This window comes from Rhinopithecus roxellana, chromosome 11, assembly GCF_007565055.1.
Source record: "Rhinopithecus roxellana isolate Shanxi Qingling chromosome 11, ASM756505v1, whole genome shotgun sequence".
In the NCBI taxonomy this organism is placed as follows: Eukaryota; Metazoa; Chordata; class Mammalia; order Primates; family Cercopithecidae; genus Rhinopithecus; species Rhinopithecus roxellana.
Genome location: NC_044559.1, coordinates 137,547,623 through 137,574,407, shown reverse-complemented (window position 1 = coordinate 137,574,407; position 26,785 = coordinate 137,547,623). Strand labels below are relative to the sequence as shown.

Here is a 26,785-nt window from a genome sequence, read left to right as displayed (position 1 = left end):
ATAAATTGGTATTAAGATGCTTTCTAAATAAGAAAACGTGGTTCAGTACTTTGTTTGCAGTGGTCAAACCTTTACCACATGCCAGAAAAAGACAACAACAACAACAACAAAAGTCCTTTTCCATACGCCACAAATTGTTTAGGTTCTTTCTGCTGCTCTATTAAGGAAGCTGTACTTGACAATCCAATTGAACTGGAGGTTCATGTTTTAAACTTATCATTTCTATTTTTATTTTTACTTATTTATTTATTTATTTGTGGAGACAAAGTCTCACCCTGTCACCCAGGCTGGAGTGCAGGGGCACAATCTTGGCTCACTGCAACCTCTGCCTCCCAGGTTCAAGCGATTCTCCTGTCTCAGCCTCCCAAGTAGCTGGGATTACAGGCGTGCACCACTGCACCCAGCTCATTTTTGTATTTTTAGTAGAGATGGGGTTTCACTATGTTGGCCAGGCTGGTCTCAAACTCCTTACCTCAGGTGATCCACCCACCTCAGCCTCCCAAAGTGCTGGGATTACAGGCGTGAGCCACCATACCCAGCCTAAACTTAGAATTTGCAGTTTCACAGTTAAAGACTTATGAATCTTTTTATAAAGCACTGGTGGAGTTTTGCTCTATCTTGAAATTAATGGGGAAAACTGGGTCCACAATTTTTTTTTTTTTTGAGACGGAGTCTCGCTCTGTCGCCCAGGCTGGAGTGCAGTGGCTGGATCTCGGCTCACTGCAAGCTCCGCCTCCCGGGTTCATGCCATTCTCCTGCCTCAGCCTCCCGAGTAGCTGGGACTACAGGCACTCGCCACCTCGCCCAGCTAGTTTTTTGTATTTTTAGTAGAGATGGGGTTTCACCGTGTTAGCCAGGATGGTCTTGATCTCCTGACCTCATGATCTGCCCGTCTCGGCCTCCCGAAGTGCTGGGATTACAGGCTTGAGCCACCATGCCCGGCCTACATATTCTTTAGGAAAAGACATTATCTGTCACTCTTCCCCTAGTTGATCCTCTCTCCCCGACTACATGATAGCCTTGAGAACCACCATCCTGCAATCACCTGATAGCTACTAGAAGGGACAGGATGTGGTTGAAGTCTCTTCAAAGCTGCATTCATAGAGAATTGTCATTTGACTCATCCTGGAAGACCCTCACTAACAAGGTTTGCCTTTTTTTTGAGACAGAATCTCACTCTGTCACCCAGGCTGGAGTGCAGTGGCGCGATCTCGGCTCACTGCAACCTCCGCCTGCCAGGTTCAAGCGATTCTCCTGCCTCAGCCTCCTAAGTAGCTGGGATTACAGGAGCGCGACACCACACCAGGTTGATTTTTGTATTATTTTTAATTTAAATTAATTAATTTATTTATTTGTTTGAGACAGAGTCTCACTCTGTTGCCCAGGATGGAATGCAGTGGTACGGTCTTGGTTCACTGCAACCTCCACCTCCCGGGTTCAAGCGATTTTCCTGCCTCAACCTCCCAAGTAGTTGGGATTATAGGCACCTGCCACCATGCCCAGCTAGTTTTTGTATTTTTAGTTGAGACAGGGTTTTGCCATGTTGGTCAGGCTGGTCTCGAACTCCTCACCTCAGGTGATCCACCTGCCTCGGCCTCCCAAAGTGCTGGGATCACAGGCATGAGCCACCGCGCCCAGTCGTGGCTTCTCTTTATTGACCTGAGTCAAAGCTCAACGAACACAAACAGCCTCTCCTCCAGGGTTGTTTGTCAAAAACAAACAGCAACTGTTTAATAGCACCGTGGCTGCCTAAGTCAGTGGATAATAGCTAAGGCAAATGATAGGCTAATCAAAATTTGATAAGGAATAGCAAGGGAATGAGATGTCCAGAAAGGGTTTTGAAAAGCTCTGATGGCCAGACATGGTGGCTTGCACCTGTAATCCTAGCACTTTGGGAAGCCTAGAAGGGTGCATGACTTGAGGTCAGGAGTTCAAGACCAGCCTGCCAACATGGTGAAACCCCGTCTCTACTAAAAATACAAAAATCAGCTGAGCATGATGGTGTGTGCCTGTTATTCCAGCTACTCGGGAGGTTGAGGCATGAGAATTGGTTGAGCCCAGGAGGCTGGGGTTGCAGTGAGCTGAGATCACACCACTGCATTTCAGCCTGGGCAGTGACAGAGTAAGACCCTGTCCCATAAAAAACAAAAAAACAAAAAGTTTAGAGATTTGTTGCATAATGATATGAATATACTTATTACTATTGAGTTTAACTTCAAAATGGTTAAGAGGGTAAATATAATGTTACATAGTTTTTACCACAATAAAAAAATAAAATAAATAAAGAGCACCAGTAGACCAGACAAGGTGGCTAGTGCCCATAATCCCAGCCCTTTGGGAGAAAGGTGAGAGAAATGCTTGAGGCCAGGAGTTCAAAACCAGTCTAGGTAACACAGCAAGACCCTGCCTTTATTAAAAATAAAAATAAAAAAAAAAAAGCCAGGGAGGGTGGCATGAAAGGTTGAGGCTGGAGGTTCCCTTGAGCTCAGGAGTTGGAGGCTGCAGTGAGATATGATCATGCCACTGCATTGTAGCCTTGGTAACAGAGTGAGATCCTGTCACAAAAAAAAAAAAAAAAAAAAAAAAAAGACAACTGCATAAAGCAATAGTCATAAATCTGTATTGATGCCCATAAAATGTAAAAAGATATATTTGAATGGCAAGAAAATCACAAACAGGTGAGGTGGGAATGGAGCTATATAAGTGCAGGTTTTTTATACTATTAAAATTAAGTTTCTGTTCATCTAAACTAGATTATTAGGCCGGGCGCGGTGGCTCAAGCCTGTAATCCCAGCACTTTGGGAGGCCGAGACGGGCGGATCACGAGGTCAGGAGATCGAGACCATCCTGGCTAACACGGTGAAACCCCGTCTCTACTAAAAAATACAAAAAACTAGCCGGGCGAGGTGGGGGGCGCCTGTAGTCCCAGCTACTGGGGAGGCTGAGACAGGAGAATGGCGTAAACCCGGGAGGCGGAGCTTGCAGTGAGCTGAGATCCGGCCACTGCACTCCAGCCTGGGCGGCAGAGCGAAACTCCATCTCAAAAAAAAAATAAAATAAAATAAACTAGATTATTATAAACTTAAATGTTAAATATAATTCTCCAGGCAACCGCTAGAAAATGACTCAAAATATATAGAAAATGAAGTGAGTTGGGTACAGTGGCTCACATCTATAATCCCAACACTGTGGGAGGATGAGGCAAGAGGACTGCTTGAGTCCAGAAGTTCACAGCTGCAGTGAGGTATGATCATACCACTGTACTCCAGCCTAAGCAACAGAGTGAGACTTTGTCTCAAAGAAGAAGAAAGAAAGAGGAAAGAAGAAATGGAGGAAGGAAGGAAGGAAGGAAGGAAGGAAGGAAGGAAGGAAGGAAGGAAGGAAGGAAGGAAGGAAGGAAGGAAGGAAGGAAGGAAAGAAGGAAGGAAGGAAGGAAGGGAGGGAGGGAAGGAGGGAGGAGAAGGAAAGAGAAATAATAATGGTACACAAGAAAATATCTAGTTGGGACTAAACTGATGGAGAGTGGAAAAAAACAGGATGAAAATATCAAGTTACCATAAAAAAGGCAGTAATGCAGGAGTAAAAGGAACAACAAAGACATGAGACATATAGAAAACAAACATCAAAATAGCAGTCAGGAACTCTACCTTATCAGTAATTACATTTAAGTGCTTAAACTCTCCAAAGGGCAAAGATCAGTAGACGGCATTTTAAAAAGTAATCTAATTTGCTGGGCAAGGTGACTCAGGCCTGTAATCCCAGCACTTTGGGAGGCCAAGGCAGGTAGGCTGCTTGAGGCCAGGAGTTCGAGACCAGTCTGGCCAACATAGTGAAACCCCATCTCTATTAAAAATACAAAAATTAGCCAGGTGTGGTGGCATCTACTAAAAATACAAAAATTAGCCAGGTGTGGTGGTGTGTGCCAGTAAACCCAGCTACTCAGGAGGCTGAGGCAGGAGAATCACTTGAACCTGGGAGGTGGAGGTTGCAGTGAGTTGAGATCACAACACTGCACTATGGCCTGGGTGACAGAGGAAGACCCCGTCTCAAAAAAAGAAAAAGACAAAACGAAACAAAAAACTAACTAAATGCTTTCTACAAGAGACAAACTTTTTTATTTTTATTATTTATTTATTTATTTATTTTGAGACGGAGTCTCGCTCTGTCGCCCAGGCTGGAGTGCAGTGGCCGGATCTCAGCTCACTGCAAGCTCTGCCTCCCAGGTTTACACCATTCTCCTGCCTCAGTCTCCCAAGTAGCTGGGACTACAGGTGCCCGCCACCTCGCCTGGCTAGTTTTTTGTATTTTTTAGTAGAGATGGGGTTTCACCGTGTTAACCAGGATGGTCTCGATTTCCTGACCTCGTGATCCGCCTGTCTTGGCCTCCCAAAGTGCTGGAATTACAGGCTTGAGCCACCGCGCCCAGCTATTTATTTATTTTTATGTATTTATTTATTTTGAGACAGAGTTTCGCTCTTGTTGCCCCGGCTGGAGTGCAGTGGCACAATATCGGCTCACGGCAACCTCCCCCTCCCGGGTTCAAGCGACTGATTCTCCTGCCTCAGCCTCTCAAGTAGCTGGGATTACAGGCATGTGCCATCACGCCTGGCTAATTTTGTACTTTTAGTAGAGACGAGGTTTCTCCATGTTGGTCAGGCTGGTCTCAAACTCCTGACCTAAGGTGATCTGCCCGCCTCAGCCTCCCAAAGTGCTGGGATCACAGGCCTTAGCCATTGTGCTCTACCCCCCTTTTTTTTTGAGACAGAGTCTTACTCTGTTGCCAGGCTGGAGTGCAATGGCACGATCTCAGCTCACTGCAACCTTTGCCTTCCGTGTTTGATCAATTCTCCTGCCTCAGCCTCCCGAGTAGCTGGGACTACAGGCACGCACCACCACGCCCAGCTAACTTTTGCACTTTTAGCAGAAATGGAGTTTTACCATGTTGGCCAGGCTGGTCTAGAACTCCTGACCTCAGGTGATCCGCCCACCTCGGCCTCGCAAAGTGCTGGGATTACAGGCATGAGCCACTGACCCCAGCCCTAACCCCTTTTAATATTTTTAGTTTTTTTTTCTTTTCTTTTTTCTTTTTCTTTTCTTTCTTTCTTCTTTTAGTATTTTTGATCAATGATGGATTAACTCCACAGATACAGGATCCACAGGTACGGAGAACCGACTGTAGCTGGAGATTTCAATGCCTACTTTCGACAGTGGATGAAATAGCTAGACAGAAGATCATCAAGGAAACAGAAGACTTGAGTAACACTATAAACCAACTAGACCCAACAGACGCCTACAGAACACTCCACAACAACAGTAGACAACACTTCTCCTCAAGAGCACAAGAAACATTCTCCAGAGTAGGCCATTTGTTAGTCCATAAAAGAAGTCTCAATAAATGTAAAGGGCTGAAATAATAAAAAGCATGTCCCTCAACCACAATAGAATGAAATTACATAACAGATGGGAAAGGAAATTTGGGAAATTCAAAAAAATGTGGAAATTAAACAACATTCTCCAATAGTAAAAAGACCTGGAGCTTCCTGGAGACATGACTGATTGTAGCATAAGTGCAGGGAAAAGACCAGGTGAGGCTGGAATCTCTTCTAGTACTAGAAAGCAAGCCAGTACTCAAAAAAATAAACAAAAAGGAATACAGGAGTCAACCTGGAAGAGCTCCCAATGGCCTAAGCAAGAACAATTTGAATAACAAAATAAGCAACATAGTATTGGATTATAACCCAAAGATAAATTAATATCCATAACCCATACTCACATAAATGAAAGACTACATAAATAAATGGAGGAGAAGAGACAAACTTCCTTACAGAATTCCAAATAGCTTATCTAGCTAACTACCTAATCTCCTCTCCAGGAGATGGAGCTTAACTTCCCCTGGACCCTGAGTATGGGCTGCACTCAGTAACTTGCTTCCAAATAACACAGCATGGAAAGACAGTAAAGACTTTACAGTGGAGAAACCTAGCAAACACTACCTCAGCCAGGTGATCAAGGTGAAGAGTCATGTTATTACTATGTGAAGAGGATGGCACTTTACCTCTGTGGTTTTCCTCCCAAGAACCCATAACCCCTGTCTAATTCTGAGAAAAACATCAGAAAAACCCCAAATTGAAGGATATTCCACAAAATACCTGACCAACAGATGCTAAGGAGACATGATGATTAATGTAATGTGGTAGCCTGGATGGTATCCTGGATGGGATCCTGGAACAGAAAAAGGAAATTAGGGGAAAACTACTGAGCTCTACATAAAATTTGGAGTTTAGTTAATAGCAATGGATCAGAGCTGGGCATGGTGGCTCACAACTGTAATCCTAACACTTCAGGAGGCTGAAGTAGAAGGATCACTGGAGTCCAGGAGTTCGAGACCAGGCTGGACAACATAGAGAGATCTCGTCTCGACAAAAAACTGAAAAAAAAAACAAAAACAGGCTTGGTGGCACACACCTGCAGTCCCAGCTACTTGGGAGGCTAAGGCAGGAGAATTGCTTGAGCCTGGGAGGTCGAGGCTGCAATGAACCATGATTGTATCACTGCACTCCAGACTGGGTGACACAGCGAGACCCTGTCTCAAAAAAAAAAAAAAAGCAATGGACCGGTGTAATTTCATAACTTGTGACAAATGTAGCACAGCTACTACCATCAATGTAAGATTTGTTTTGTTTTGTTTTTTGTTTTTGAGACAGGGCCTCACTCTGTTGCCCAGGCTGGAGTGCAGTGGTAGAATCATAGCTCACTGCAACCTTGGACAGGCTCAAGTGAGCCTCTCCGTTAACTGGGACTAGAGGCACACACCACCACAACTGGCTAATTAAAAAAAAAAAAAAAATTGTTAGCAGAAATGAGATCTCACTATGTTGCTCAGTCTGGTCTCAAACTCCTGGTCTCAAGCAATCCTCCCTCCTTGGCCTCCCAAAGTGCTGGGATTACAGGTGTGAGCCACTGTGCCAGCCAAATAAATATAAGATGTTAACAGAGGAAAGTGAGTGAGCCACATATAGGAACTCTATGTAATATCTTTGCAATTTTTCTGTAAATCTACAACTATTCCAAAATGTAAAATTTTATTTTATTTTTAATGATCTGAGGCCTACAAATAGCCATGGGAGTGAGTTTTTAAGCAGATCCTACCTAGTTGACCCTTGAGATAACTGTAGGTCCAGCTGACACTTTAATCATACCTTTGTAAGAGACCCTAGGCTGGCATGGGGTGGCTCACACATGTAATCCCAGCACTTTGGGAGACCAGAGTGGGTGGATCACATGAGGTCAGGGGTTCAAGATCAGCTGGGCCAACATGGGGAAAACCCGCCTCTACTAAAAATACAAAAATTAGCCAGGCTTCGTGGAGCATGTCTGTAATCCCAGCTACTCAGGAGGCTGAGGCAGGAGAACAGCTTGAACCCAGGAAGCAGAGGTTGCAGTGAGCTGAGATGGCACCACTGCACCCCAGCCTGAGGGACAGAGGGAGACTCCATCTCAAAAAAGAAGAAAAAGAGATCCTGGGCTAGAAGCATCCAGCTAAGCTGCCCCAAGATTTCTGATCCACAGAAATTGTGAAATAATAAGTTTGTTGTTTTAAGCTGTTAAGTTTTGGAGCAATTTGTTACACAGCAATAATAATTAATAGAGTATACTTCCTTTCATGTAGAATATTCAGAAGTATCCCCCACAAAAACAGTGGGACAATTTGCATTCCATTTGTTTGACAGTTATATTTTTCATTGTAAATAATAAATTCTCATTCTGGTTTCTACAACAGATTCCACAGCAAATTTACTTAGCCTGAGACCATCCCAAAAAACTTATTTTGAAGTATAAAAGCAAAATATATGTCAATGAATGCCAAATCTACATTCCTATCCCAGATTAATTTCCTACTAGACACATTCACTCGGACAGTACATGGCATCTTAAAATCAACACACCCAATATTCCTATATTTCCTATGTCAGTTACAATTCTCAACATCCAACCCTAAGCCAAAAATAATTCATCCTTGACCTCTTTTTACTCACCCATGCACAGGCTCTCTACTCAAGCACTAAACCCTGTTGATCAATAGCTCCTAAATTTTTCTTTCTTTCTTTCTTTTTGAGATGGAGCTGGGACTACAGGTATGCGCCACCGTGCCTTGCTCTGTTGCCAGGCTAGAGTGCAGTGGTGCAATCTCGGCTCACTGCAACCTCTGCCTCCCGGGTTCAAGCGATTCTCCTGCCTCAGCCACCCAAGTAGCTGGGATAACAGGTGCCTGTGTAACAGGTGCGTGCCACCATGCCCAGCTAATTTTTGTATTTTTTGTAGAGATGGGGTTTCACCATGTTGGCCAGGATGGTCTCGATTTCTTGACCTCGTGATCTGCCTGCCTCGGCCTCCCAAAGTGCTGGGATTACAGGTGTGAGCCACTGTGCCCAGCCAAATATTTCTTAAAGAGAGCTCCTGTATCTATCCCTAATACCATTGCTCTAGTTTAAGTGCTTATCATCTCTACTGGTCCTTCTCCTAGTCTCCTCTCTTCTTACCCTCCCAGTATCTACCCTCCACACTTTATTTATTTATTTATTTATTTATTTATTTATTTATTTATTTATTTACAGTGTCTCACTTGCCCAGACTGGAGTGCAGTGGCACAATCTTGGCTCACTGCAGCCTCCGCTTATCATCTCTACTGGTCCTTCTCCTAGCCTTCTCTCTTCTTACCCTCCCAATATCTACCCTCTACACTTTATTTATTTATTTATTTAGAGATAAGGGTCTCACCTGCTCAGACTGGAGTACAGTGGCACAATCTCGGCTCACTGCAGCCTCCGCCTCACAGGCTCAAGCAATTCTCCTGCCTCAGCCTCCCAAGCAGCTGGGATTACAGGCATGTGCCACTACTGCCCGGCTAATTTTTGTATTTTTAATACAGACAGGGTTTCACCATATTGCCCAGGCTGGTCTTGAACTCCTGACCTCAAATGATCCACCTGCCTTGGCCTCCCAAAGTGCTGGGATTACAGGTGTGAGCGATCATGCCCGGCCAACTCTCCACACTTTAATCAGAACTATCTAATTAAAACACTACATTGGGTTAGGCGCAGTTGCTCACGCCTGTAATCCCAGCACTTTGGGAGGCCGAGACAGGCAGATCACGAGGTCAGGAGTTCAAGACCAGCCTAGCCAACATGGTGAAACCCTGTTTCTACTGAAAATACAAAAATTAGCTGGGTGTGGTGGCAGGCACCTGTAATCCCAGCTACTCAGGAGGCTGAGGCAGGAGAATTGCTTGAACCTGGGAGGCAGAAGCTGCAGTGAGCCGAGATTGTGCCACTGCACTCCAACCTGGATGACAAAGCAAGACTCCGTCTCGGGGGAAAAAACAAAACAAAACAAAAACCCACTACATTGGCCAGGCGTGGTGGCTCATGCCTATAATCCCAGCACTTTGTGTGGCCAAGGCAGGTGGATCACTTGAGGTGAGGAGTCTGAGACCAGCCTGGCCAACATGGTGAAATCCTGTGTCTACCTAAAGATATAAAAATTAGCCAGGTGTGGTGGTGTATGCCTATAATCCCTGCTACTCAGGAGGCTAAGGCAGGAGAATTACTTGAACCTGGGAGGCAAAGGTTGCAATGAGCTGAGATCATGCCACTGCACTCAAGCCTGGGAAACACAGTGAGACTCCATCTCAAAAACAATACAAAAAAAAACCCAAAAAACACTACATTGATCATCAATCTTAAAAGCCAAGCTCCATAGGGTAGCACACAAACTTCTCCAAGATCTGGTTCATATCTACTTCCTTATTTTACAATGTTTCACCTGCTTAGAGTTTCCACTTCTGCCAAGTTATTTTGTACATCCATGCCTTGGATCTTACTGCCTCCTCAACTGTAAATGCTTTTCCTGTTTTTCATTGCCCAGCTAAATATTACCTATCCTCCAACACTTAGCTCAGGAGTTGTCTCCTTCAGAAAGCTTTCTCTGAAGCCCTAGACTGTGTGAATGGCCAGATTCTATGCTCCCCAAATACTCCGTGCTTACCCTATTTTATCACTTGCTATAGTTTAATGGAATGTATCTGTATGCTCTTGAAAGTCAGGGACAGGTTCGCTTCATGTACTTGCATTTTTTCTTTTTTTTTTTTTCTTTTTTTAGCTCATCCAACATTACAGAATGTACTTGGTTTTTTGTTTTGTTTTGTTTTTGTTTTTTGAGACAGAGTCTTGTTGCAGAGGTTGGAGTGCAGTGGCGCGATCTCAGCTCACTACAACCTCTGCCTCCCAAGTAGCTGGGACTACAGGCGTGCAGCATCATGCCCGGTTAATTATTTTTGCATTTTTAGTAGAGATGTGTTCTCACCATGTTGCCCAGGCTGATCTTGAACTCCTGACCTCAAGTGATCCGCCAGCTTCGGCCTCCTAGAGTGCTGGGATTACAGGCATGAGCCCCTGTGCCAAGCTGTACTTACAGTTTTTATGGATGGATGGAAACATATGCTGACCTACTAGGAATTCAGTAATGCTCTCAAATCAATTTCCATTTATTAATAACAGCTGCATCTGCCTATATTGGAAAATCAGCAGTACATTACATGTGAAATATTATTTATTCTGCCCACAGAATAGTTCATATGAGTTATAGATTTCACTGAAATAATTTCCTAGCTCCCAATATAGTTCTTAGGATACTGTACTTACTTTAAAAATTCTATTAAATTCACTGTTATTAAATGAGTTTAGCAGGAATGAACCAGATTCATTAACAATGCTCTGACAAACACAAATAAAACAGCATGGAACTAGAATTAACATTATTTCAATTACTAATCTCCACCCCCTATATAATAACCTAACAACCCATTTTAGAGATTAAGAAACTGAGGTGGCCGGGCATGGTGGCTCATGCCTGTAATCCCAGCACTTTGGGAAGCCGAGGTGGGCAGATTATGAGGTCAGGATATCGAGACCATCCCGGCCAACATGGTGAAACCCCGTCTCTACCAAAACTATAAAAATTAGCTGGGTGTGGTGGCACATGCCTGTAATCCCAGCTACTTGGGAGGCTGAGGCAAGAGAATCGCTTGAACCAGGGAGTCGAGAGTTGCAGTGAGCCAAGATCGCACCACTGGCGACAGAGCAAGACTCCACCTCAAAAAACAAACAAAAAAAAAAACTGGGGTTCAGAAAAGTTAACTGGTTCAGAATCAATTCACTGGTAGCTGGTGTCAGAACTGGGACTCCCTGATTATGAAGTCAAGTCTAAGTTTTGCCATTTACTTTTTTGGTAAACTTTGAAATATTACTTTATCTCCTGGCTTTTTCATTTCTTGGTCCATGAAATAATAACTTTGCAAGACTGCAGTGAAAATGAATTACTCAAAGTGTCCCTGCCCCCAGTGTGACCATCGTTATTGTTTGCAGACTGAAAAACATAGGTATATGAATAACAAGAGCTATATTTTTATCTACCACCAAGAAGCTTAAAATCTGGTTGGGCCCGGGCGCTCTGGCTCACGCCTGTAATCCCAGCATTTTGGGGAGGCTGAGGCTAGTGGATCACGAGGTCAGGAGTTCAAGACCAGCCTGACCAATATGATGAAACCCCATCTCTACTAAACATATAAAAATTAGCTGGGTGTGGTCACGCATGCTTGTGACCACGCATGCAGCTACTCAGGAGGCTGAGGCAGGAGAATTGCTTGAACCCAGGAGGTGGAGGTTGCAGGGAGCCGAGATCATGCCACTGTACTCCAGCCTGGGCGACAGAGCAAGATTCCACCTCAAAAAAAAAAAAAAAAAAAAAAAAAAAAAAAAAAAATCCCGTTGGGGGAAATGGTCTATTACCGTATTATCAATGCTGTATTTTCGAAGTTATTAATGTGCTTATGACATACGGAAAAGCAGTACAATAATTTGATTTAAATTATTTAAGTAGCTATCTTTTTAAGCTTCTTTCCCTAGCCTTCACAGCAATTCACTGAAACAAAAAGAATGTTTATTTTCAAAAATTAGAGAAAGAATGTGTTTAGGTGCTTTCTTCCTTTTGAGTTTTCATTTGTTTACTTAGTATAATTATTAAGATTGAATAGGTCTTTTGGTTGCCAGATTCACAAAGAACACTTAGGTGACTCAGAGAAACAAAAAAATATCAAGAATATAAACTGTGTAATTCAGCCTTGTCTTGAGAAACAATGTTGAACCATAGTAAAGGAGATCAGTGCTTTCTAAAGACAATAGATATATAGGATGTAAACCAAAGAATAAGCATTTCACAGTCTTACACAAACTTAGTGTTTAAAAGGCATTAAGTACCTTAATTAGATGAAATTTAGTGGATTTTGTTACATTTTTTAGCTTATTTGCTTTTCATATAGGCAAAAGATTATGATAATCCAGTTTTTATGGTACTTTACAATATCATTGGGGATATGTGAACAAATATCTTAACCAAATTTTCGTTTATGTGCCTTCCCTCCCCCCGAAGGGTGTAATCTCTTTCCATTTCTCTTTCTTTTTTTCTCTCAGGCTCTGCACGGAATTTTCCTCTCCTCTTCAACCTAATGGTGTAACATATGATCACGTGTTCGTTGTCTTGTTTTCCTCCGGGTCGCATGGGTACTTCTATTTCCTTTTCCTTTTTCATCTTTTCTCTCACTATGGTCTCTAACAAGATCCTCTCCAGGGTCCCTCTGATCTCTGTGCTAACAGGAAAGCACTGGAATGATGGAAAGGAAGACAAAGAAAGTCCCAAAAGCAGCTGGGAGTCCTTGGTTCTAACCATCTCTATGGAAACAATTCCACAGAGATAGGTCTGGAAACAATTCTGTAGGGATCACTGGAGCAGTGGTGAGCCAGTCTCACCAAGCCTTATTTACAGGATACAACTTGCAAATGGGAATAGTTGACAAGATTTGTTGTTGTTGTTGTTGTTGTTGTTGTTTTTTAAGAGAAGTAGTAAAACAGGAAGTCAAATAAAATGTACATTTATGACTATGTAGCGTTTTGTTTTTTGTTTTGAGACGGAGACTCGTTCTGTCACCCAGGCTGGAGTGCAGTGGCACGATCTCGGCTCACTGCAACCTCTGCCCCACCAGGTTCAAGCAATTCTTGTGCCTCAGTCTCCCAAGCAGCTGAGATTACAGGCGTGAGCCACCACACCCAGCCTATATAGTGTATTTTTTAACTCAAAACTTCCTACTGTAACAATAAAAAGGCAAAAGGAATGTGTAAACCAATTTCAAGTCCTTCCTGAGCATGCACATTGGCAAAGAGTGCCTAACCCAAAGAAATTATGGCAAGCAAGCAAGCAAGCAGCAGTTTGGTAGTGAAAAATCATTCATGTCATTAGAATGATTTTAAGATTGTGACCCATAACCACACAAAATATGCGGAAGGAATGCTAAATTCAATCAGGCAGTAAAACAAATTGAATTCAAGCAAGGAGTGAAGGAGATTACAGAATTCCATGTACCAAATCAGTTTGAAAGACCGAAAGGATAAAAATAGCCATGTAACTTGAACCCAGGAGGACCAAGGGAAGAACTCCATCAGAATTGTGGGAGCTTAGAGTCTTATTAATACAGCAATTATTTTTTTAAAAGGAGGGAGAGGGGTTGGGACTCACAGTGTCAGTGATAATGGGACTATAAAGTTTCGGGCCTGTTCAAAAAGTCTCCAGGCAATAAGCTAGTAACCACAGGTCTCCTGAAATGGTAACTCCAGTGTTAATTAGGTGACATAACCTCAATTTTCCAAAAATGATGTCTGTTTCCTTAAGTCATAGATATTTGTAACCTCACGAAGGTTTATAGTGTTTTAAGACCCTGGCCCTTGGGTAAAACCACATGGGCTCCAATTCTAGCTCTACCACTCAACTGCGTGACCTTGGGCAACTATTTTCACTTCTCTAGGACTTAGGCACTTCATCTATAAAATGAAGATACTTATTTTTCAGGGTTGTAAGAGTACACGTGTGTAGGTTATGCTACACACGTGTACTCAATTTGCTGACTCTTTACAACCCTGAAAAATAAATATGAGCCATTTTTATTACAGCATCCTTGTTTGGTTTTCCATCTCTTTTAATGATGATAACACTGCCTTTCTGCCTTCCACTCAGTACTTTTAGGGAGTGGGCCATTGTGTGTATGTGAGCACCATGTTCTTACTGCCCCACACTCGTCTTAGGCAGGTTTGAGGATGAATTAAAGCCTTAAAATGTCTTACATCCTACACACTGCAGATCTCATGGGAGAAAAAATTATACATCCTCCTACGTTGCTAACACCTCTCACTCCACCTCCAACAGACTTCCCAATGTCTGTACCACAAAGTTCAAAGTCTTTTGGCCAGACATTGAAGACTGTCTACAATCTAGCTTCACCCACATTTCTAACATTACGCCATCTTCCTGACGCTTTGCACTGGAACTTGCACTGATTTTTGTGTGTGTGTGTGAGGGGGACGTTGTCTCGCTCTGTCACCAAGGCTGGAGTGCAGTGGCGCGATCTCGGCTCACTACAAGCTCCACCTCCTGGGTCCACTCCATTCTCCTGCCTCAGCCTCCTGAGTAGCTGAGACTACTGGGGCAAGCCACCACGCTCGGCTAATTTTTTTTTTTTTTAGTAGAGACAGGATTTCACCATGTTAGCCAGGATAAACTTGCACGTATCTCTTTACCAGGCTTCCCCTTAACTCTTCGCGCAGAAATTCGGTTTTTTGTTGTTGTTATTTTTGAGACAAGGTCGCCCAGACTGGAGCGCACTGGTGCAATCACGACTCACTGCAGCCTCAACCTCCAGGGCACAAACCATCCTCTTGCCCAGCCTCCCGAGTAGCTGGGACTACTTGGGAGTCCCATCTACCCCCGTGCGCTGCCATCACGCCCAGCTAATCTTCGTATTTTTTGTAGAGACAGCGCCTCACTATGTTGCCCAGGCTGGTCTCCAACTCTTAGGCTCAAGCGATCCTCCCGCCTCGGCCTCTCAAAGGCGTGAGCCACCGCGGCCGGCCTATTTTGGAACTTAAAAAAAAGGCCATAATATGTCATTAAGAACCTTAGTGGCATGACTGCAAAACCAAAATGTGCTTATTAGGTGTCACGTGGAAGCGCAATTTTCAACAACGCAAAACTATAGAAAACAACCCAACGTCGGCCTCCACAGGCTAATCAGTCCCCGAGGCACTGACGGCGGGAGAGATGAAAACGCGAAGGCCAGAGGAGAAAGACAGGAAGGATTTGCAAAGAGAACGGAAACGTGGACACGAATTCACCCAAGAAACCAGGGTCCCGCGCGGCGCACCGGGACGAAGCGCGCTGGGGGACGGCCAGCAGCTCCGGGCCAGAAGGAGGCAGACACCCAGCCCGAGAGCCGAAATCGGCCCCGGTGGACGTTTTCATCTTCGCGGCCCAGAAACACTCCTATTTTTCACAGGACAATGCAAACATGGTGGACCAGAAAATCCGCCCCGCGTCTGCCGGCCGAACCACGTGGCGCCCTTTCCGCGCCGTCGATGCCGAGCAAGGGCGGGGCCCTCACGGAATTTGTTCACCGTGGGGGCAGATCACCGGAGAACTTCTCCAGACCGCGACAGCACGGTTCCTTTTACACATTGGCAGAACTGTCATTGCCATCGCCCCGAGGCGGCAGAATGGTATGCTCTGAAAACTAGATGGTTCTACCGTAAGCAAGAAAGACTGCACGCACGGCAGCTCTTTAACTGGACTAGCCTCTGCTCTGTCTACCTCGCCCCCAACAGCTGGGAAGCCCACCACCGCGCAGGCGCGCTTCGTGCTGCCAGCGCCAGGCGAACCTGACTTTCCCGTCTCGCGAGAGTGGGGCCGGCCGCCTTCGCAGTTCTCGCTCCGCCCCCCGCTTCTTGCTCGCCCCTTCCCATCCCCCCAAGCCAGTTGCTGTGCTGCGCAGCTCCCTAAGCGGTTGTCACCGCTGTAGACGGTTGGGAGAACCGTTGTGGTGAGCGCTACACGAGGCAAACGACTTCTCCCTTCTCTCGACTGGACCCCGCGAGCGGCAGAGTCGGCGTAACTATCGCCTGACAGGGTATCTGAAGTAAAAGGGGGTAGGTTGGGCTGGTGGTTTCAAGAGCGGAGTCGGGAGAAGGACGAAAGAGGCCGGGAGGGGCTGGGTTGGGGGGTAGTGCGGTGGTCGCCGCTCGGAGGCCGCCGCTTGGAAGCGGCGGGGCTGCGCCTCCCGGACCATCTCCCACTTCAAGGAGGGCGGCCTGCCGATGGGAGGACTTGCTCAGGTGGAACTCAGTGGACGACGCCGAGGCCCGAAGTAGGGGACATCCAGCATTTCCCCCTTTCCCTGCTGGCTTGGCCTCCGCCATTTTGGGTACAGTGGCGCGGCCACCTCGGCTTCCCGCCCTTCCCCGCTCTTTTTACTTTTTGTCCCCCAGCTTCCGAAAACTGATCTAGAAGGCCAGGGGAGGGGGTGGTCAAAGCTCCCTGGAAGGGATGAGGGTGGGTAGTGAAGCGAGCAGGGAAAGACCGGGCAGTTGGGTGGAGGGAGGATCGGGGTTGCCGGGCGCGCTCCCGATGGAAATGGCGCCGGATGGGCCTGGCCTCCCACCGCGGCCTCCCTTCCTCCGCAGTCTCGGCAGGGCTACCTGGGCTGACGGGACTGCGAGTGACTTCTGACGCAGATTCCCAAGATGAGAGAGGCTGAAGCTGGGGGAGGAAAGCCAATGGCGACGAAGGTGCTCAACTCTCAAATCCAGGACAAAGGAGGCAGACGGCCTCCTTTGTAATTCCGCCTCCCGGTGGCGAAGGGTTTTAAGCCAGGCTTGGCTGCTGGTGGGAGGGGGAAGGGGCGTACTCTCCCTAGCTCTCTGGTCTCTAGGGCAGCTAGATAAACGGAAAGTCTCCTGGGAGGAATAAAGGACGCTTAGCCGGCCCTTATATTCCAGATTTGGAACTTCGAAAAGAGTACGTACTGATTTTCCAAAGGGTTTTTTTTTTTTTTTTTCATGTTTAAACGTTAATAAGGACTTCGGGGGTGATTTTGTAAGCAGAAAAGTGGGTGATTTATCAAATAGGAATGTGAAATGGACATGTTTCAAGTAGGTCGTCTGGGCTTAGTGAACTGTGATTGTTGCTTTTTGAACTTTGGGGGTGGGGGTGGGTGATGTAGCAATTGTTTTGCGTAGTTTGGCATATATATATTAGAATTTGTTTTTAAGTTTCACTTTTGGGAAACAGTTAAAACAACCCAGTGATGGTAGATGTGTATGTATTGGAATTGAGTTCCTTTCGATATTAAATCTTCCAAGAGCTGTATTTTGTGCAGTTTTTTTTTTTCTTGGCATTAAGGCTCTAGAAGTAAAATACTTCAAAATACGGTTACGGCTTTTTTTTCTTTTGGTATCTAGGCTTTTTTTTTTTTTTTTTTTAAGTGTAGGAGTATAGTACACTGTAATCGTATTTTAAACAAGGGAATAAGCCTATTAAACAGAAAAACAAATTGTAAACCCAGTCACGTGGTGGTGGTGTGATTCGGATGAGGGTCCTGAGAACTGGATCCGTAATTTTCATTGAAGACACAGTGCAAAAGGGACGGGAAAGTCCTGAGTGAGAATTTCTGATAATTCATGTAAAACTTTATAAGAATATTGTTACCTACTTTTCTAGCTCTAAAAACAAAAACTTACTATTGTTGAAGATGTTCAGTGATGCTTTGTCAAGATTGCCAAGGAAAAGTTTACGAAAATCTTACCTTGAAACAGTAGGTTTGAGTGGCCGTTTGAAAAGATAGTCCAGACTGTCCTATAAAGTTATATATGCTATAGCAAATAGCTTTACTAATTGGATTGGACTACACACACACACACACCTTTTTTCTGTCCTCTTTTTCAGTTGTGCCGTTATCTGGAAGTCCAGCTTACTGCCTTTTTAAAATAATGTTATGTTTGATTTCGTTGTATTGGTAAACAACTGACTAAACTGCAGTAGATAAAAACATGGTTCATAGTAAACTAACATTTTAGAGACCTTACCTCCTTAAGCTGTTAGGGGTGTGTCTAGTTTTTTTGTTTTTTTAAAGAGCAAGCCCATTGGGAAGGAATGATGTAAATTTTCTGTTAAACTTAGATCATCAGCACTTTTTCCAAAAAATAAAATTCATCCTCATTTCTTGACCACTGGGCTGCCATTTAGAAAGTTATTTATTGATGCATAAAATCGTTTATGCATTACTTCAGAAGATAGGCAGTGCCTCCGTGTTAAGAGGATTCTCTGTTTCATTTGTTCTCTAGTGGATGTTTTTTCTTTAATGACTTTGGTATATAATTCACATACCATAAACTTCACCAATTTTAAATGTACATTTTAGTGGATTTTAGTACATTGACAGCGCTGTGTGACCGTCACTACAATTTAATTGTAGAACATTTTTGTCACTCCAAAAAGATACCAATACCCTTTACTGGTCATTCCCGTTGCTGGCATTCTCCCTCCCGTCAAGCCTCAGACAATCATGAATACAAATGGAGTTATACAATATGTAGTCTTTTGTGACTGGCTTGTTTCACTTGGTGTAATGTTTAAACAATTATATTTAAAGTCTCATAAAACTGACCAGAGCCATCCTCATATTTTAACTGTGGTATATTTTATTGGTACTAGCACCTAGAATTCTTAAAGCAGAGTAGTGATTAGCCATGACATTGTTGGAAAGAAAGGTTGAGGTGGATTATCCTGAATAATTAGTAAACTGTTTTAAGTAGTTTCTGACAGCTTTATTAGAGCAGATTGCTTCTTCCTGTGCCCTTAGAGTTTTTCTTGTTTTTGTTTTGTAGGTAGGATTTTTAGTTTTGAAGGGGTAGGTAGAGTGAGGCTCTCTTTATTGTATGTGCTTTGCATACAGGGTCGCCCTGTAAAATAGATTAAGTGTTCCGAATTTGGTTGGGTTTTACGCAATTAAAAACTGTGTTTAGTGTTTATTATAGATAACATTGATAACACTTTTTTGTTTTCATTGGGTCTTATCATTGGTACAGACAGATCCAAAAATCCAATTGGCTTGCTAGTATTTTTTTCTTGTGAATTGCTAAGATTTATGAGTAAATTAATTTTTTTTCTTTCTTTTTTTTTTTTTTTTTTTTTTAAGCATTTGCTCCTTAAATGCAAACTACTAAAATTCTTTCACAACAGATTAAGGTTGAATTTGCAGAGTTCTTAAATTTTTCATTAAGCAGTGAGGGTAGATCTGTACCACTTTTTCCGTTCTGTGTAAATCACCCTTTATGGGAAACACTTATTTTTTAGGTTGGTGCTATTAAAAAAAATAAATAAAACGGTAGGCGTTTTCAAAACATCTCTGAACTTTTTTTTTTTTCAAACTGGGTTGGGGCCTCCTCCTCTCAGAGCTACTCTTTAGTATTAAACTTTTAAAAGCCTTCGCTGGCTTTGGGAAATAAAATTTTTAACAATTCTCAGTTCTCTTCGAGGTTTGAATTGTTTTCTGTCCTTTAAGGTTCACATATTTTGTGTATGGTATATCTTGTTGGCTTTTACAGGGCCCCTTAAAATCCAGTAACAGTTGCCATCAGTAAATGCTTAACATGAGGCAGACCAAGCACTTGAATAGTCCAGTGAGGTATAGATACCACTGCTATAGTTTACAATTGAAGAGGCTCAGAGGTTAAGTGGTTTAGGTAACCAGTAAATGGCAGAATAGGGATTCATACTATTTATTTGTGTGCATATTTTAAATGCATGAATTCTAGGGAAAAAAACTTTACCCTTTGCAGATGCCACCCCTAAGAGTTGCACCAACAAATAGATGACATGAAATTAAGCATTAGTGAATGCTGTTGATACGAAATATGATCTTCAAACATAAAGGAATCAAATGAACAAACTGTTTTGTTTACAGGGGAGGAGGTGGTGAGGGAAAGGTTTGAAATACTCAGGTGAGTAGGATTCCTACAGCTGCATAGTGAAATTTGTAAGGTTCTGGTAAGTTTCTGCAGCTGAAGGACTTCTGCATTCGCCTCTTTTGTAAATACTATCTAATTTTAAACGGAAGGATGGTTGCCTCTGGGGAAGGGAACTGGGAACTGAGGTCATTTTGGAGGGGAAGGGGGGCTTCTAGATGTACCTTTCATGCTTTATTTAAAAGTATATTACGTATTTTTTAAAGTTTGTGTTTAAATCTATTTGATTAAAAAGTTGAGTAAACTGGTTTCTATACACTGTCCAGTGGCTTCAAAAACACAGGTACTGTTGGAAGGCATTCACTTTTGAGCAGCCTTTGACCTCAGTTTTAATCTAATTAATTCAGTCATTTTATAAGCTTACTCTTGGTGAGTTTAAACTAGATTTGGCTATAATAGAGGTGAGAGTGTTGGCCCTTCAAAGACAGTTTGATGTGTTCAAAATTGTAGTGCATTTAAAAGGGTTAGACTTATGTGATATTTTTCCAACATGAGTCAGTACTCATTGCATTTTTTACTTAGGCTCTTGATGTTAGTGGATACTGGTATTATATGCAACTTCTGAATAAGTTTTAAAGAATTTGAATAATCAGGTGAATAAAAACCTGAAAAGTGGTGAATCAAAAGTTGAGAGATAAGGAAAGGCTAGAGTTGGCATTCAGGGGACGCAGTCAAATAGTTTGAAGACTCTGGTAGTAGAATTATGCAAGTTTTCTTAAAATTAGGCAATATATAATATTGATACTAAGAAATTCAGTACTTTTCTGTAGGAGGGCTCAGATCTCATTGCCTTTTCCCTACCCCAAAATATGAAAGGTGGTCTACAGTTTTGTCATGGCATTGTCACGGGAGTTGGCCCCATGTTACATTTCCTCTTGTGGCACCTCTGAGAGGTGTTTCTTCATTACCTCTTGACAAGAGTATATTTTGATTGACTGCTCTATGTGCTTGTTTATTTTTTATAGCATTTAAATCAAACGGTATTGAGATGGATTGGGTTATGAAACATAATGGTCCAAATGACGCTAGTGATGGGACAGTACGACTTCGTGGACTACCATTTGGTTGCAGCAAAGAGGAAATAGTTCAGTTCTTTCAAGGTACCTCTAGTATTAGTCAAAGTTTAGTAATATTGTAATTTTATATTTGTATTGTTTCACTGTTTTTAATTTGTAAAACCCATTTTGATTTTGGAACTTTGAAGTTTAACTATGATAGTCTTGGTTAATGTATTAAAATAATATGCTCCAATTAATATTCAATACAGAATGTGTAGAATATGTAAAACCTAATTAATGTGCAGTAACATATTTGAGAATTGTGATGAAATGAACCGTGAATTAGTATATTGAGCATATATTTGATTTGTAGCCTTTTTTCATGTAATATAGGTGGGCTTTTAGAGTGTGTGTAATTACACAGTGTTTTTACACTGGTCGCAAAAAAGATTTATTTAATCCAGTATTATTTGAAAAAAATCTTTCATTTGTATTTATGGGGTGATGGGAAACTAAGCTTTTTTGTTTTGTTTTGTTTTGTTTAGACTTGTTTTAAATATTTGATTCAGATGGGAATGTTTCAGCCTTTAACACTGTTCCCCTTGATGGGGTTATTTGTCCTTGGGTTAAAGGGTTGGAAATCGTGCCAAATGGGATAACATTGACGATGGACTACCAGGGGAGAAGCACAGGGGAGGCCTTCGTGCAGTTTGCTTCAAAGGAGATAGCAGAAAATGCTCTGGGGAAACACAAGGAAAGAATAGGGCACAGGTGGGGATGGAGAGTTTGGGATGGTGTTAAATTTTTATTTTTGGGGGTTGTGGGTCACTATTGCTTAAATGGGGGGGTAGCCATAACATTTTTCTGGGGTAGTTTAAAAGAATTGATAATTAATCTAAATTTAACTTGGAAACTACGGATTTGGGTGGGGAATTAATGCTAATAAATTAAAAGTAGATTGTTTCCATTTCTCTGTAGGATGTTGTTGATAAATGCTTTTGTATAATCACCTATTTCCTTTAAAACACCTATTATGTACTAAAAGAGACAAAGTAAAAATATATTTATACTTCATGAATTGTTTTCAGTGACTAATTTCTTTGTAAAACTTAAATATTTAATTAAGTTTGTAGGTTTAAACTGTTAACTTATGGTGTATTTAGGCAATTTAAATTGGGTTATGTATCTAGATGTAGAAAAACTTACTGCATTTTGCCCAGTATCTAATTTACACTAATACATTTATGCTGAAACCTGTACCTTAAAACATTTTTAAATAGGTATATTGAGATCTTCAGAAGTAGCAGGAGTGAAATCAAAGGATTTTATGATCCACCAAGAAGATTGCTGGGACAGCGACCGGGACCATATGATAGACCAATAGGAGGAAGAGGGGGTTATTATGGAGCTGGGCGTGGAAGTATGTATGACAGAATGCGACGAGGAGGTGATGGATATGATGGTGGTATGTGTATCTAATGAACAAAGGTTCTGTTGTCATTTTCTTAATGTTCCTGACACTTTGTCAAGAAATACAGAAATGGCAGTAATTTCAGTACCTGTTAGGTTTTAAAACCTGTTCATGAAAATATGGATTCCCATGGCTAGCTGTGGGACTTGATTGATGCACATATTGGCACCTAGAAAACTTACACAGAAATTAAAATTTAGATGTTGGCATATTTTGACCTTTTTTTGCTTAAGGATGAAATTTAATTTACATGTCTGAACTTAACCTTTTGAGAGTTTAAATTTCCATCACATGTTGACTGCTTTCTTCATAGACTTTAAGTTGGGCATTGCAAACTGCAATCAAGTTACGCATACTGTTTACCACAAAATGTTTTTGTAAACTAGATTATAAAATTTATCTCTGGAAAGTGTGTAGTCATGTATTTCTCCTTAAATTACACAGGTTATGGAGGTTTTGATGACTATGGTGGCTATAACAATTACGGCTATGGGAATGATGGCTTTGATGACAGAATGAGAGATGGAAGAGGTAAAATAAATATTAAAGACATTTTTATTCATAGGTAAATTTTAGTATTTGCTTTGCAAGCTCTTAGTGGTAATGTAGGAAACTTGTATAAGAAAGGTAATTCAGACAAATTTCAGTGCATTCCTATACAGAGCTTTATACCTTGTATAGTATGTATGTATACTTCCCTACCTAGATCTGTAAGAGTTTATAATCTTGGCAAATTGTGTTTTCTAGGTATGGGAGGACATGGCTATGGTGGAGCTGGTGATGCAAGTTCAGGTTTTCATGGTGGTCATTTCGTACATATGAGAGGGTTGCCTTTTCGTGCAACTGAAAATGACATTGCTAATGTGAGTAATTTTTAATAACTATTAGTGGTTTTATACTTATCCTGGTAGCTACATTTTTAAGCCCTTCTTAATGGTCTCGTGTTTATAGCTTAATACCAAAATCCCTTGAATATAAAAATAGATCTACCTTTAACTCTAATCACTGATGGATATTTTTGTATCCATTGTGTGTTAACCTACATAGGATTCAAGCAAGTAAAAAGCTACATTCATGAAGTCCAGTTAAGAATATAATGAAAGACTGATCCACATAGAATGGTGATGACTATATACCATGTTGTGCTGGTGTCTTTTGTTGTACTGTTTTTTTGCTTTTTTGTTTTGTTTTGTTTTTTGTTTTTTGTTTTGTTTTGTTTTGTTTTGTTTTGTTTTGTTTTGTTTTGTTTTCTTTTTTGAGACGGAGTCTTGCTCTATCTAGAGTGCAGTGGCGTGATCTCGGCTCACTGCAACCTCCACCTCCCGGGTTCAAGTTATTCTCTTGTCTCAGCCTCCTGAGTAGCTGGGATTACAGGCACACTCAACCGTGCCTGGCTGATTTTGTATTTTTAGTAGAGACGGGGTTTTGCCATGTTGATCAGCCTGTTCCTGACCTTGTGATCTGCCTGCCCCAGCCTCCCAAAGTGCTGCGATTACAGGCGTCAGCCACCACGCCTGGCCTGTATTAGGTTTTGAAAGAGTGAATATATAAGTATTAATTATTTAGTTTGGCTTTCTAGGCTAGGTAGTGATTAGAAACTGAGGAGTTGAAAATAACAGAAATAGATACTGGTGTTGTCATTGATGTGAAACCGGTTGGTTTCAGATTTGTTAGGAGGTCAGCAAACTTCAGTTGACGGGCTGAATCCGGTCGCACCATTCCTCTGCCTGTTGAGTAGTTACATTAGAGACCCAATGGCCATTCGAGCCAAAAGTACTATCTGGCTTTAAATGCAATAGTTTGCTCTAGATCTTACTGGGAATCAATTGGCCTGAGTTCCAAGTGCTTTTAATGAGTTTAAAACCTGGCTACTTTATGATTAGAACCAAATGATACCTTTTGGGGAACAATTTCATATAGTTTTAAATAGGTTTATTCAAACCCCATGGTTCCAAATCATGATACCCCCATTTCTCTCTCTCTCTCTGTATTTTTTTTTGAGACAGAGTCTCCCACTCTGTCTCCCCAAGGCTGGAGTGCAGTGGCCTGATCTTGGCTTACTGCAGGCTCCTCCTCCCGGGTTCAAGCGATTCTCTGTCTCAGCCTTCTGAGTAGCTGGGATTACAGGCATGAGCCACTGCATCCCGCCTATCTCCTTATTTTAAAAGCAGTAAATTCTTTACATTATCCCTAAGTGTATACTCTGTATATTCACAGAACCTCTGTAGTTGACTTAAGTTATTAGTCTGGCAGGGCAATTTCCTAATTGATGAGGAAAAATCAAGGTATGTGGTAATTTTAATGTTCTCAATAGAAAAGTAAGTAACCGGTGTTTTCTTATTTAGTTCTTCTCACCACTAAATCCAATACGAGTTCATATTGATATTGGAGCTGATGGCAGAGCCACAGGAGAAGCAGATGTAGAGTTTGTGACACATGAAGATGCAGTAGCTGCCATGTCTAAAGATAAAAATAACATGCGTAAGTGATATCTTTGGCATGCTTATTTCCTAGACGTGAATTTATAAAATAAGAGGCTCTAAGATGTGTAGGCAACGCTTGGCAATTGTTGGGATCTAAAACCATTTGACCTCTATAATGGCTTTTTGTGGGCTTTATATATCGCTGTACTAGTAATTGATAAGCATACTTTGTTTAATATTACTTAACTGATCTTTTTTAGAAAGCTTGTATTGATGATCCATCATTCCTTTCTCCCATTACTCTTTTTTTCTTAAAGAACATCGATATATTGAACTCTTCTTGAATTCTACTCCTGGAGGCGGCTCTGGCATGGGAGGTTCTGGAATGGGAGGCTACGGAAGAGATGGAATGGGTATGTAAAGTTTTTAAAATATGCAGGGTTAGCTACTTATCAATGAGTCTCAATTTTTGTTCTTTTTTCTTTTTTTTTTTTAAAGATAATCAGGGAGGCTATGGATCAGTTGGAAGAATGGGAATGGGAAACAATTACAGTGGAGGATATGGTACTCCTGATGGCTTGGGTGGTTATGGTAAGTATCTCTAGTTCAGTTTGTGTTAGTCCCCATATGTAGTGCAAACTTTAAAGTGCAGGTATTACTTTTATTACTTTATGCACAGATATCTCCTGCTGAGTGATTCTTAATATCTTTTTCTTAAGGCCGTGGTGGTGGAGGCAGTGGAGGCTACTATGGGCAAGGTGGCATGAGTGGAGGTGGATGGCGTGGGATGTACTGAAAGCAAAAACACCAACATACAAGTCTTGACAACAGCATCTGGTCTACTAGACTTTCTTACAGATTTAATTTCTTTTGTATTTTAAGAACTTTATAATGACTGAAGGAATGTGTTTTCAAAATATTATTTGATAAAGCAACAGATTGTGATGGGAAAATCTGTTTTCTGTAGGTTTATTTGTTGCATACTTTGACTTAAAAATAAATTTTTATATTCAAACCACTGATGTTGATACTTTTTATATACTAGTTACTCCTAAAGATGTGCTGCCTTCATAAGATTTGGGTTGATGTATTTTACTATTAGTTCTACAAGACGTAGTGTGGTGTAATTTTAGAGGATAATGGTTCACCTTTGCATAAACTGCAAGTCTTAAGCAGACATCTGGAATAGAGCTTGACAAATAATTAGTGTAACTTTTTTCTTTAATTCCTCCTGGACAACACTGTAAATATAAAGCCTAAAGATGAAGTGGCTTCAGGAGTATAAATTCAGCTAATTATTTCTATATTATTATTTTTCAAATGTCATTTATCAGGCATAGCTCTGAAACGATCTAAGAGGTATTGATTTCTGAATATGCATAATTGTGTTACCTGGGTATGGGAGTGTTGGAAGTTTGTTCTAGCCCTAGATTTTGGAGTAAAATCCCTTCAGCACTTGACCGAAATACCAAAAATGTCCCCAAAAAATTGATAGTTGCAGGTTATTGCAAGATGTCTTAAGAGTAGGGTTAAGATTCTCAGTGACACAAGAATTCAGTATAAGTACATAGGTATTTACTATGGAGTATAATTCTCACAAATGTATTTTAAGTTTTCTGCCCAATAGAGCATATGGTTTTTAAATAACTGTATAAATGATGACTTTTAAAAAATGTAAGCAACAAGTCCATGTCATAGTCAATTAAAACAATCCTGCAGTTGGGTTTTGTATCTGATATCTGCTTGGAGGTTTAAAGAATCTATATGTAGCAAGGAAAAGGTGCTTTTTAATTTTAATCCCTTTGATCAATATGGCTTTTTTCCAAATTGGCTAATGGATCAAAATGAAACCTGTTGATGTGAAATCAGTTATTGAACTTGTTACTTGTTTTTGCCAGAAATGTTATTAATAAATGTCAATGTGGGAGATAATAA

General features: G+C 41.7%; 2 protein-coding genes across 16 annotated transcripts in view; one reads left to right on the top strand and one right to left on the bottom strand.

The window, feature by feature from the left end:
* The window catches only part of PBLD (phenazine biosynthesis like protein domain containing), a 46,157-nt gene extending 29,382 nt beyond the window's left edge, over positions 1-16,775 (bottom strand). The window contains exon 1 of one of the 4 annotated variants that reach the window (XM_010375302.2): positions 16,632-16,775. The gene's annotated coding sequence lies outside the window, so the exon portion shown is untranslated. Of the gene's footprint in view, positions 1-6,149; positions 6,202-15,304; positions 15,396-16,631 lie in introns of those variants that run through there. The other 3 variants (XM_030941556.1, XM_030941557.1, XM_030941558.1) reach the window with 3 other exon arrangements.
* HNRNPH3 (heterogeneous nuclear ribonucleoprotein H3) lies at positions 15,858-26,785 on the top strand. 12 transcript variants are annotated; one of them, XM_010375312.1, is made up of 10 exons: positions 15,858-16,082; positions 20,924-21,058; positions 21,589-21,727; positions 22,237-22,421; positions 22,872-22,958; positions 23,175-23,290; positions 24,773-24,908; positions 25,168-25,263; positions 25,349-25,441; positions 25,570-26,785. In XM_010375312.1, the coding sequence occupies exons 2-10, from the start codon at positions 20,947-20,949 to the stop codon at positions 25,644-25,646; spliced, it is 1,041 nt and encodes a 346-aa protein (XP_010373614.1). In that variant the 5' UTR covers positions 15,858-16,082; positions 20,924-20,946; the 3' UTR covers positions 25,647-26,785. The 12 variants fall into 12 exon arrangements, with proteins under 12 accessions (XP_010373614.1, XP_010373637.1, XP_010373623.1 ...); XM_010375335.2 differs by having other exon boundaries at positions 15,858-16,063; positions 22,237-22,376; positions 25,570-26,784; XM_010375321.2 differs by having other exon boundaries at positions 15,858-16,063; positions 25,570-26,784.

What these genes read in the sequence shown, in the direction of transcription:
- HNRNPH3 (XM_010375312.1), top strand. Translation starts at nt 20,947, where the DNA reads ATGGATTGGGTTATGAAACATAATGGTCCAAATGACGCTAGTGATGGG. An exon ending in AAGGAAAGAATAGGGCACAG is followed by an intron (nt 21,728 to 22,236) that starts GTGGGGATGGAG and finishes ATTTTTAAATAG; the next exon opens with GTATATTGAGATCTTCAGAA. An exon ending in CTACGGAAGAGATGGAATGG is followed by an intron (nt 25,264 to 25,348) that starts GTATGTAAAGTT and finishes TTTTTTTTAAAG; the next exon opens with ATAATCAGGGAGGCTATGGA.